The sequence below is a fragment of the Lonchura striata genome, chromosome 5 (assembly GCF_050655825.1).
Source record: "Lonchura striata isolate lonStrDom1 chromosome 5, ASM5065582v1, whole genome shotgun sequence".
Lineage (NCBI taxonomy): Eukaryota > Metazoa > Chordata > Aves > Passeriformes > Estrildidae > Lonchura > Lonchura striata.
The window spans coordinates 38,763,347-38,774,816 of NC_140707.1; the positions used below are offsets into that span (position 1 = coordinate 38,763,347).

At 45.3% G+C, this 11,470-nt stretch overlaps 1 protein-coding gene and 1 long non-coding RNA gene across 12 annotated transcripts in view; one reads left to right on the forward strand and one right to left on the reverse strand.

Moving 5' to 3' along the window:
* RGS6 (regulator of G protein signaling 6) overlaps nucleotides 1-11,470 on the reverse strand; it is a 249,557-nt gene that overhangs the window by 33,103 nt on the left and 204,984 nt on the right. For all 11 annotated transcript variants that reach the window (XR_014956012.1, XM_031505011.3, XM_031505010.3 and 8 more), the window contains one exon: nucleotides 5,459-5,645. Coding sequence is in view for 10 of the 11 variants with exons in the window: in XM_031505011.3 (XP_031360871.1) it covers nucleotides 5,459-5,645 (187 nt within the window). In the remaining variant the exon portion in view is untranslated. The remainder of the gene's footprint in view (nucleotides 1-5,458; nucleotides 5,646-11,470) is intronic.
* LOC146767331 (uncharacterized) overlaps nucleotides 1-11,470 on the forward strand; it is a 42,890-nt gene that overhangs the window by 10,119 nt on the left and 21,301 nt on the right. The gene's annotated exons all lie outside the window — the stretch shown is intronic.

Genomic DNA, 11,470 nt, shown 5'->3' on the forward strand with positions numbered 1-11,470 from the left:
CTTAGACAGTAGTTTGATCCCTGATGCCTTCAGAGACAGAAAGGGAACAGCAAGACAAAGGCTGGATTGTAGATGTTTTTCATATAACATGACTGCTAAGCCACAAATTAAAATGGAAGGCAGAAGATAAAAGAAGTACCTTCTGATGTGTGGTGTATATGTACATTAAAAAGAAAAAAACTCCCAACAAAACAAAACAGGAAAATAACAGAGTATCTGCTCCTATGTAAACCTCTGCTTCAAGTCTTTTGTTTCCTGCTTTGCACAGCACCAGGCACGGCATAAGCCTCCGTCATCACTTTCTATTTTTGCTCCAGACACCTAACTACTTTCTGGCTGTATTTGTGGGGCTCTTGATTTTAGATTCCGTTGTAGGTTGTTTTGTGAAATCCACAAGGGCAGGAGCTTGCACTTTTGCTTCTAATTGTAATAAACACACAACAGTGAGACTCTGTGTGTTTTATGCAGTCACCATAACCCACATACAAGGAAGAGAACCAGAGTGCAGTGAAAGGAAGGATTTTTTCCTCCAGCCCCACAGAATCAGAGCCAATGAAGGAGAAGGGAATAACAGTCAAGTCCTTGTATCGTCCCTAACCTCCACAGGCAGGTGCAGGCTGTCAAAAGCCCCCAGGAGCCCTGGGCACACCATTCACTTGTAAATACTGATGTCATGTAGCAGTGCTTTCAATTCCCCACAGCACAGGCTCAATGTCTCTGAGCAGCACTGGTTCAGGTGGACTTGATCCTCTCTCAGAGGCAGAGCACCTTGGTCTGCCCCATGTCCCCTTGCTGGCTGCCTGCACTGCTAACCAATCCTTAGTCATTGTCCTTTACACACATGCACGTAACTCAGGTGACTGGACAAAACTTTAAGAAAATAGGAATCATGCTTCTCTAAGTTCTTACACGAAAGATGATACAGACACACAATGAATGATTATTTTCATCTCTTCCTTCCACGTTGTGATTTTACTCCAGACCAACAAAAGGAGTTCTCTATGCCCATTGAATAGACATCAGGCCTTTCACATCCTGTGCATGCTTGAAAATACAAAGTTAGGAGAAGTCCCCCCTCATTTTCCCTTCTTGGTAACGTTTCACTTCCAAGAGATCCTTGCTTTGGTTTTGAGTTCAACAGGATCCTGTCAAATTCTGTCAGCACCTTGAGCACTTTGATAGAACCAGAATGCAAACTGATGACCAATCACTGATGAATCCTGCAAGGAGTCGCATCTCTCACAGTCTAGAACAAACTGAACTACACATGAGGCAGCTGAGAGCATGAACATGATGCTGAGAGCATCTCAAGACTAGATTTAAGAAAGAAAGTTTGTACAATGAAGATAATAAAACCCTGACCAAGATTACCAGAGAGGTGGTGGATTCCCTATCTCTGGAAACATTCAAGGTCAAGTTGAACAGGGCTCTGACAAACCTGATCTAGTAGAAGGTCCACCTTGCTCATTTCAGGGGAGCTGGACTAGATGACTTTTAAAGGTACTTTCTGACCCAAATGATTCTATGTTTCAAATCTGGGACAGGTACATTTCTGGTTTGAGCTGCTTGGAATTTAGCATTATGGTCTAAATCTGCCCTGGAATTAGCCAAGGATCTGAAAAGAGCAGTTAAAATTCCTAAAAGAGCCTGGATTAGAACTGATTTTCTCTGAATTATCTTCATAGAAACAACAGCTGGCTAGTTCAGGGAAAGGGATGTCAATCTAAAACTCTATTTTATGTATTAAAGAATAAAAATAAACAAAGAAAACAGGAAAGGAATTCCAAAGACAACTGTGTGACATACCTGACTCTGGAACACCTACCTCTGAAGCCTACCAGTAAACATAGACTAAATGTCCCTACAAAACATTACTGTGAGGAAATACAATGCATCCTGGTGATACTAGCTCCCAACACCAAGGGACAGAGGAAGGGATTAAAGATTTTCTGAAGGCAGAAAGACATTTCAGGAGAGGCAGGGAGATGCTTGATGGGGGTAGGGGAAGAATGGTTAAAAAACTAATAACAAGTACAGATAAGCCATAATTGTCACACTCACAGCTCTGTGTTCCCATGTAAAGATGAATTGCTTTGGCTGTCAGCAGCTTCATTAGCCAAAAGAGGCCATTCAGATGGACCCAAACCTATTTACTTTCCAGAGCTGGTGGTGCCTGCTTCATATTGCAGGGCCCCACATTGGTTGTTCAATGATGTTGATAACTCCTGTGGGAGCTTACATCCTGCTAAGTACTTCACTGTTTAATTGAACTGACCTTTCCTGACGATGCCCCTTGTATTAAAAGCTGCTTTGCTCCCCAGTGAAAATGGTTTGATAATCATAATATTTTACTCAGAGGACAGTTGTTTAAGAGCAGAAAATAATCAGCTAAATTGGTAGGCTCCCTTCGGAAGGGGCCCAGCACTAAAATGACAGAAGGTGCTGCAAACTAAGATAGCTGGCAGAGCTGATGATGAGGACAGAGCTAGGAGCAGCACTGGGCTGCTCAAGGACAGAGACACCAACAAACTGGACAGCTGGGGAGGGGAGTGCAGGCTGAGCCAGCACAGCACACTCTGCTCAGGGCTGAGATGTGCTGGCACAGCTTGAGCTAGGCACAGGGTGGGCAGTGGCACCTGCGGGAGCCACAGCAGGAGGGGCAGCTCTACGCAAGCCCAGCAGCGCAGGACTGTGGAGTGCAGCAGCACCGAGGGACACAGCGCAGCAAGTATCTTAAGCTCAGATGGGTAAATGGCACACCACATGCTTCTGTGGAACAGGAATCCATCTCAGGGAGAAGGATGTCTGAAATAAATACACACCAAATTCAGGTTTGGATTAGGAGTGCTTTGGGGACTGAGATTTGGAGCTGAGATTTTCTTAAATGGAGGAGCCATTTGCTTTCAGGCCATTACTGGCCTGGGGACAAAAAGGCTTGAAGTGAGAGGAATGTTTGCCAAGAGCCTCTTTTCTCCCTGTTTTTATCCAGTCTAGTTGCCTTACCAGATGGTTGAGCAGCATCTGGGTGAGCTCTTTGGGGCTGGGAGCCAAGGGTGTGCAAAGAAGCGCATCAATGAGACAGTTAAACACCCAGTAACAAATGATGCTTTGCTTTCAACTTCCTGTTATAAAGCATTTGCTGGCCTGAATGTGCTCTGCTACGCCTTGCCCTTCCCAAGTACAGCAATGTGTCCATTTCCAGTGCTTTTTATATAGAATTGCCATTTTGTGAATCTTTCAAGTCATGACTACAGTGCCACATCACTTTCTCCTATTCTTAACTACAGGAGTATCAAACTAATTTTCTCAGATCAGCCAACACTTTTTCTTCCTCTTACTGGCTCAGACCTGCAGACATTCAAAGAATGTGCTGTTGAGTAAACTAAATTTTTCTTATTCTTTTCTTACAAGGACATTTCAGTTGTTTTCCTCTTTGTGTTAAAGCTACTCAGGACAGGACAACACTTGTATTTTCCCCTCCCACAGAGGGTGTTTTGATTAGTTGTATCTGGTTGAGTCCCTAGGAATGTGGGATGTGTGGGAGTTCCCATGGACTCCTGGTGCCAGGGTGTTGAGATAAGGCAGCTGCTGCAGATTTATGGACAAGAGCCTCTGCGATGGCAGGGCTGACCTGTAGAAACACCATGGCAGGTCTTGGAGGATTTACAGCACCAAGGGGGCGATCTGCATTGGCTCCCATGAAGTGGATGTGTAAACAAAAAAGTCCCTTCTCCAGGATGAGCCAGTAAAAACTCTACACCCTTCAGCAATGTCCTGCTTCTTCCTGCTTTTGTTAGAACGCTTTCTCAGCTATCCAGCTAAGCAGTCACAAACAGCTTGCTTGGCCTTTGGAGAGCTACCACAAGTCCACAGCCCAAGAAGATAACTGGGTTCACCTTCCCCATTGTGCTATCCTCTCTTGAGGATTCAATAGATTCAATCTCAAAGATAACCATAGCTGGCCCTTGAAGGTCTACCTTTGCCTTGTATTTCTGTGTCCATGAATCACAACAGATGAATTGAAGAGATCTGTCAGTGCAAAAATCCACTGAAATAAAATTAACCCAAGGAGCTAAAATTGCAGTCTAACTGCCAGGGCTCCAGCTTGATTTTATCAACTCCCCTTTGAATGGCAATTACATTGTGAACTAATCAGTTCAAGGCTAAATCCTCCGAGTCTTCTTCTAATTAAATACTCATCATGTTAACATTCACCTTATTCTTAGTACTTCTACTTATCAATTTAATCAATTCCCCCATTATTCACCTATCTACTTTAGCCTGCATTTTGTCATCATCATTTTTTTCAGGTGATGCATGCAGTTCTTTTTCACTACAACTGCCAAGCAAAGAATACATCTTATCCAGAATGTCTTCACACTCCTATATCTCTCAGCTTTAGAAAGGGCATTTAAGTTGCCTGATATTCACAGGGGACTGCCTTGAAACTTCGTGTACATTCCTTCTATGCTGGCCCCAAGGAGCAAGACTGCATTCAGGAAAATAGAGTATTTGATGCTGGTTTGAAAAATTCATTGCCTAACCTTGTATAAGTGGTCCACAACATCTCCCCCGAGATGAAAGTATTTTGTTAGTGGAGTATTTTGAAAAACTGCCTTTGAATGCCAATTAAAAAAAAAATCCCCAAACCCAGGAATTCTTTTCATTTGCTGTTGGTTTTACTACATCTTGTGATAAAAATGATTACCAGGAGCATATCTTTTAATGGTGTCCCTAGTAATATTTGCCAAATGATCCCTTCTTCATTTTTATTTTTTAAAAATTAGAAAATTCTATTTTCACTTTCCAGAAGGTTATGCAGCTTTACCCTTGCTTATAGCAGTTTTTCTCAAATTATCTGTTCTCCTCAAGGCATTTTTCATGTACAGTTTATCTGTAAAATTTCCCTGATAAATCTGTAGCCTTAGGAGGGAAGGATTAAATCCACTGCATTGCCTACTGTCCTATCATTAGTCTAAGGTATTGTCTGGTGGAAAAATTTCTAGCTATGTTGGAGGGAACTGCTGCACTTGGGGCTTGGCAGGGGAATATAATTAGCTATAAATAAATAAATCAGAGAAAAAGTGTATTAGCCAGGGTTTTGCTATAACGTTGGCCATTCTGCAAATATGCCAGACTTTAGTGTCAGGTAGCACAGACAGACAAGCTGAACTGTATAGCACTTTTTCATCTGTGCTTTCTGTGAGACATGGCTCCAGCTTGCAGCACCTTGCAGACTTGTAGATTTTGTAACATTTGTTCCCAGAGGAGCCTTAGCCTGTTATAACAGATAGATTCAATGAAAATATCATTTACCCAGCTGGAATAGATATCCTCAAAGTCACTTCAAACTGTGCATCCCTTTTTCTTACAAGTGAGCAGTGACAATGTGATAGTGGAATATCATATTAAAACTGAGAGTTTCATTAGCAGTAGTTCCATAAACCCAAAAACGAACCTGTGCATCTTCATATGTATATCTCCCTGGGTCTTTGACGTTTTGGCTTGTTTTCTCATAGCTGTGGGAATCCAGGTTAATAGCACTTTGGGCCCCAGGAGCTAGAAACTCTTGCCAGATTTCTTCCACTCTCATGGTCACATCCTGTAAAGGTCGTTTCTTGAGATCTTGGACAGCCAACCAAAACCTGTACTAGGGAAAAATTAAAAGGGCAGAAAAGAGAAAAAGATATAAATATAGATAAGATTTTGGGAATAAGCCTAGGTAGAGTCCTAAAACAGACATAGAACCTAATCCTGCATGTATTAGAATTCACAGAAGACTCTCTATGTTAGGATGACTTCAAGGGAAAGGGGTGATGTACTTTACACCAACCCTTTATATTATGGCTGAGATCAGAACACTGACTTTAAGAAGTGATATATGCTTATTAAACTGCCCCTGCAGAAGCGTCAGATTAGGTAAGCAAACGGGAAACCTCCAGAGCTATGCAGCTGGAGGAGAGAAACAGGCTCTGCCTCCCACAGCCCTGCTGCAATGTGCTGGTCATTCCTGCCTGCAGGATTGGTCATCCACAGGGGATGTAAAATGAAGAACAAACTTAACATTCATATCATTTCCAGTGTGAAGCTGTAGAAATGCCACTTAGAGTTTTTTTTCTTACTTGTAAACTGGTCAGCATTCAGATGGATGCCATGAGAAAAGATGACTGTTGTCATGCCATACTCCAATTTTACAGGGGTATTTTCTTGACTAGGCTAAGGTTACAGACTAAAGTAAATTTATAACCACAGAGAAGATAATCCCTTTGATGACTAAGGATATAATCCATATGTTGATCTGTGAAAACAAAGACCACAGAATATTTTGCAAGAGTGATATGCATGTCTTTTGTCTTTTATCCTAGGAAAAATAAAAGACATTTTGTTGGTGGTGCTAGTTTTATTTACTGCTGAAAGATATATGCTCTTTCAGGTGATTAATTCAGAAGATGCATGGTGCCCAGTAGCCTTTTGTTTTGGTCAGCTCTATCTTCCAGCAAGAAGGTATCCCTGAAGGTTATCTGCCCTGAGTACCTGGGCCCTGCAACCTGGTTGAGCAAGCACAGTAGTGCTCTGCAGGGAGTGCTGAGGGCTACAGGGCAAACAGGTACTGAAGGCGCCTTTGCAGCCACCTGCAATAGCCAGCTCTTTCCTACCCCCTGGCAAAGGTGTCCATTGTCCAGGGTGACAAGGAGGGCAGGGTTCACCTTGGCCGTCCCTTCCCTGCACTGCTTTATTGCAGTCCCTCTGCTGGGCAGACTGTGCAGAGACGGGGATTGTCTGGTTCAGGGCATCCGCAAGAGCTGCACACTTGGAAAATCCTGTGTCTCCCTTACTAACCAGTTGACCTGTAACTGAAGTCCTGATTTCTCACCTCAAATGATTCAGTGGTGTCAGTGCACTGCCACTAAGGCAAATATTCCTCCATGATGGAAGGAGGAAGATAAAGTCTGTCCCAAACAAAAATCCCGATGGTAGTGAGGGTGGGTAGAGGAGACAGCAGCCTGGTGACGTCTGTGCTCTTCCTGACTCAGGCTTCCTTAGTGGCTGCAAGCAGTACCTAAACACCCTGGAATCAGTGGTGCTACTGCAAGTGAATGAGGCTGCTACCCCATTTAGCCTGGTATCCTACCTGCAATAGAGGCAAACAGTCAATCTGTGGAAAAATTGACATCCACACCACATGCAAGACCAGGCTAAATCCTCCTTGCCTGTCTGCTGCTTCTTCCCGACCATCAGAGGGCCTCATGCCACAGCCCTGACTCACCCAAGTCACTTGATATTCTTTCATAAGGTTTTTCCATTTCCTTGGCAGGCTCACTAAAACAGACTGGGGTACACTCCAACACTACATCAGTATCTATAGAGTCACATACTTGTGGTTCTACCAAGGTGACGTTTGATTTTATGAACTGAAGTAGAGTATCTGGGGTTGGTGGAGGAGTGTGCATGGTTGGTCCTTTTCCATCTTTGAGAATTTAAGTGCACCTGATATCCTGCCTTGTCATTTGAGCAGTGACACCCGCACTTATCACATGCATGCAGAAAGTAAAGGGTGGCACTCACAGCACAGTGATCGGATGACATATGTGGCTTCTGTTATTTGAAAATACTTTATCATTCAATTTCAGATGTAATAGGAACATGTAAATGCAGAAAAGGCATAGAGAGAAAAGATGCTAATCATTCCAGAGTAGATGGGACACTTCAGACAAACACTTAGCTAGAGAGAACCTTTTCTTCTGGCTTATCTGCTGCCCCTGGAGCCAGGGAGGCGGGCTGGGAAAGCACACTTGTGAGAGAACTGGGAACGCTGTGAAGTGACAGCTTGCCAGAACAGGAGCACCATCCATTTTAATAACCATTTGGCTCAATCTGAAAACCAGCCAACCAGACCAACCTGACAGTAACAAGAACAAGCTCTTTTTACTGCAAGCAATTGTGAATTCATGCCCAAGGCTGGATGTCCTCTTCACGGCAAAGGGGAGTTTTGTCTTGGTAAAAATTTCAAAGCTATTCACTATAGCTGGCATCTGAAAATCAAGCAACATCAAAGAGGGGTACACAGCCCCACAGCTTCAACTCCAAGGCAAGTTCTTTGCCACAAGAAATCAACCTGAAGCCAACGCATAAGCAGGGCTTCCTATGGGATTTATAGCATTTACAAGAGAGAAGAATGTATTTCTACTTAGGAAAGGAGCTGACATACAATGACCGTGCTGGAAATTCTGCTCAAAAAAGTGCAAATGCCCTCCCTGAATCACCCCTGCAATTTCTGAAGCACAAGCCCAGCTGCAAGTTCACAAGGAGTCAGGTGAAAATCCTGCATTACCTCGTCACTTTCTGTAGGAGACAGATGTCCAATGGACACCTTTGCACAGGGCAGGGGAGAAGGGAGATGTCCTTGTGTGTCCTCTCCAGAGGTGCCCTTTAAGCAGAGCAGGACTGGCACAGGGACTGTCTGCACAGAGGGTACAGCAGCATTGATCACAGATTCTTTGTCCTTTATAAAACAGCATGGAAGGACTGGAGAAGGCTGATAATATGGTATCCTAAAGTGCTATCAGTGGCAAAAACCATTCCAGCCTCATCCAACTTGTAATTAAACTGCTGTCACTTGCAGAAGATATCCCACAATGGCATTTATCCTCCACAGCTCCCCCAAGGCACAGAGAGTGCTCTGCCTCCCTGCAGGGTGCTGCAGAGTTGCTTCATCACTGCTGTTCAAAGATGTCCCCCCGTGAAAAGGCTGCTGAGGAAGGACAGGTTGAGTAGCGGGAGAGTGGTTGTTTCTGAGGTACATTGTAGAACAAAAATTAATTTAAAATCCTGATCAGGAGGCAAAATACAGATGACTCCAGAAACTGAGAAACAACAGTCAAGACAAGGGCAGTGTTGTATCCCCATATTGGGGGTGGACACAATATGCCTAGCTTGACAGTGAATTCATCAAGTATGAGGTCAGAATCCAAGCACACTTCTCTCCTCGCCTCTGTAGTTCCATGCCAGTATCCTATGCCCCTCCGGTCTCACATCTCTAACCATTCACAAATCTTCTTCAATTCACCAAGAAATAACTTTGAACATCTCAGCCGGGAAATGAATGAAAGTAATAGATAAAAATCAAAATGCAGTTCAGACAGGGGCAGTATTCACATCTTTGTGTTGTTTAATGGTCAGATCCTTGGCATGGTGAGCTTGGCACGGCCAAGAGCAACAAAAATCTGTCCTTGGTTAGCAAGCTAGGTGCGGGCAGATGCTGCAGATGCTGCACAGCCGCACGCTGGGGCACTGGGGACCTGCCAAGGAGACCGCAGTGTCGGTGGGGACGGAGCAAGCGTCCCACTGGCCTCCCCCTCCCCTCCCACGTGGTGCACGCCGGCGTCCACGGTGCAATCCCCTCCTTCTGCTGCACATCCTTTCAGTGCTGTGGGGCAGGAAAGCCCTTGGGGCAGCGGCTGCCGCGGGGCAGCGCCCGCCGCCCGTGCGCGGCGCCCCGAACCGCTGAGGGGCCGCGCTGCGCGGGGCGACGGCGCCGCCTGCCGGCACCGCCCGGCACTGCCCCGCGCCGCCCGGCACCGCCCGGCACCGCCCCGAGCCGCCCGGCACCGCCCCGAGCCGCCCGGCACTGCCCCGCACCGCCCGGCACTGCCCCGAGCCGCCCGGCACCGCCCCGCACCGCCCGGCACCGCCCGGCACTGCCCCGCACCGCCCCGAGCCGCCCGGCACTGCCCCGCACCGCCCGGCACCGCCCGGCACTGCCCCGCACCGCCCCGAGCCGTCCGGCACTGCCCCGAACTGCCCCGAGCCGCCCCGCACCCCGCTTAGCCCTTCGGCACTGCCTCAGAACTGCTGGGGTAACGTTCTTTATTTAGGGAACATGGGTTTTGGGGCGGCTCGGTGTGTTTACTGCGTATATGAGATCTCGCTGCCTCAACTTCTCTTTTCCTGATGGAAACTGGAGGGGGGGAAAGAAAACCTGACAACAAGTTTCAACCATTAGGAGTCATGTAGGATTTAAACACTTTCTGCAGGTAAAACTCCTTTCCCGTGATCTCCATGTTCAACATATGCTCACAAGCAATACAGCCCAGGGCACCTGCATCCATGCATTGCCAGCTCCGCAGTGCATTCCCACAAAGTGTCACATGTTTCCCACTGAGGTCTGTAAACAGGTGTGCAGCTTCCTTTCCCTTCGCGTGAAAGTCCCATGTCCCATATTCCCACTTTGCTGCTTCCAGCTGACACTCTTTAAAGTTGCAGGGGGGCGGGCAGGGAATTCAATCCACCAGTTAAATGAACATCTCATCAATCTCAAGATGTCTTAGAAGGTTCCCAGGTCATAAAAAATGTATAATAACTCTCTGATGCCTTTTCTTTTCTTACCCTTTCTTATTTATTTTGCTTTAAATTTAGCATTTTATCTGCTATAGTTTGGGCACTTCAAAAATCACCCAAATCAAAACAAATTGTAGATGAAAGATAACAACAGAGAGGAGAAAGAAAACAGAGCAAGGAAAAGAGTTAAAATAAAAACAGAGAGAAATATACCCAACTGACTGGCTTTCCTGCTCCCACATAAATAATGGACAGCCAATAAATAAGTAAGTTACAGGGCTCAGCTGAGCTCAGGAGACTGGTGGACAAGATCCTGCAAGTTTATTAGAACACAGAAACACAGCTGGAAGGTGATCTGGGAGGTCATCGAGTCTAGTCTGCTGCTGTCTCTGGCAGTGCCTCACCCAAGACCCCCACTGGGATCAATTTTTCTCAGCTAGGAAGAGATGGAAATACCCCACCACCTTCAGCCCTGTGATTTGGGACTCTCACCACAAGGTATAAGAGCTGAATTTGGTCAGCTGTATTACTGTATTACCTTGCTGTATTACTGAATTATATTCATTTCAAGGTATTCTCAAGCACACACTTGACAAAACCTTTCTAGTGCTACCATGAATTTCTAGGTTTTCCAGCAGTCAATTTCTCAGATCAGCCTTAAATTCAACATAGGGGTCTATAGGGCTCCAGCCAGCGTTAATCCTAATGATACTCCCAAGATCCTACTGACATTCCCAAGAGATAACACACCACTGCTGCAAAAAATTTCCAAGATGTCTGGGTAGTTACGGGGAAGAGAGTCCTGAGAAGATTAACTGTGAATGTTACTTTTCTAGCAAGGTACTAAGCGCTGTGTTCTCAGAAAATTTCTTACACCTTCCAGGATTTGGGTGGGATGTGTCTCACTCAACTGTAGTTGTCTGCCATGCACTCATTTAAATCAGTCTCTCCAGATTTATGAGAACAAGGGACAGGTGCTTTCTAGTGTAATTTAGGTGCTTTTAGTTTTGTTTCCAGTTAAAGCTGAAACAAATCCTTCTCAGGTGATTCACTGACTCCTCTTCAGCTTCAGAGAAACTTCTCTTTCTCTCTCTAATGGGAGATTGGATAAAAAGAGAGCATGTGTTTCCGA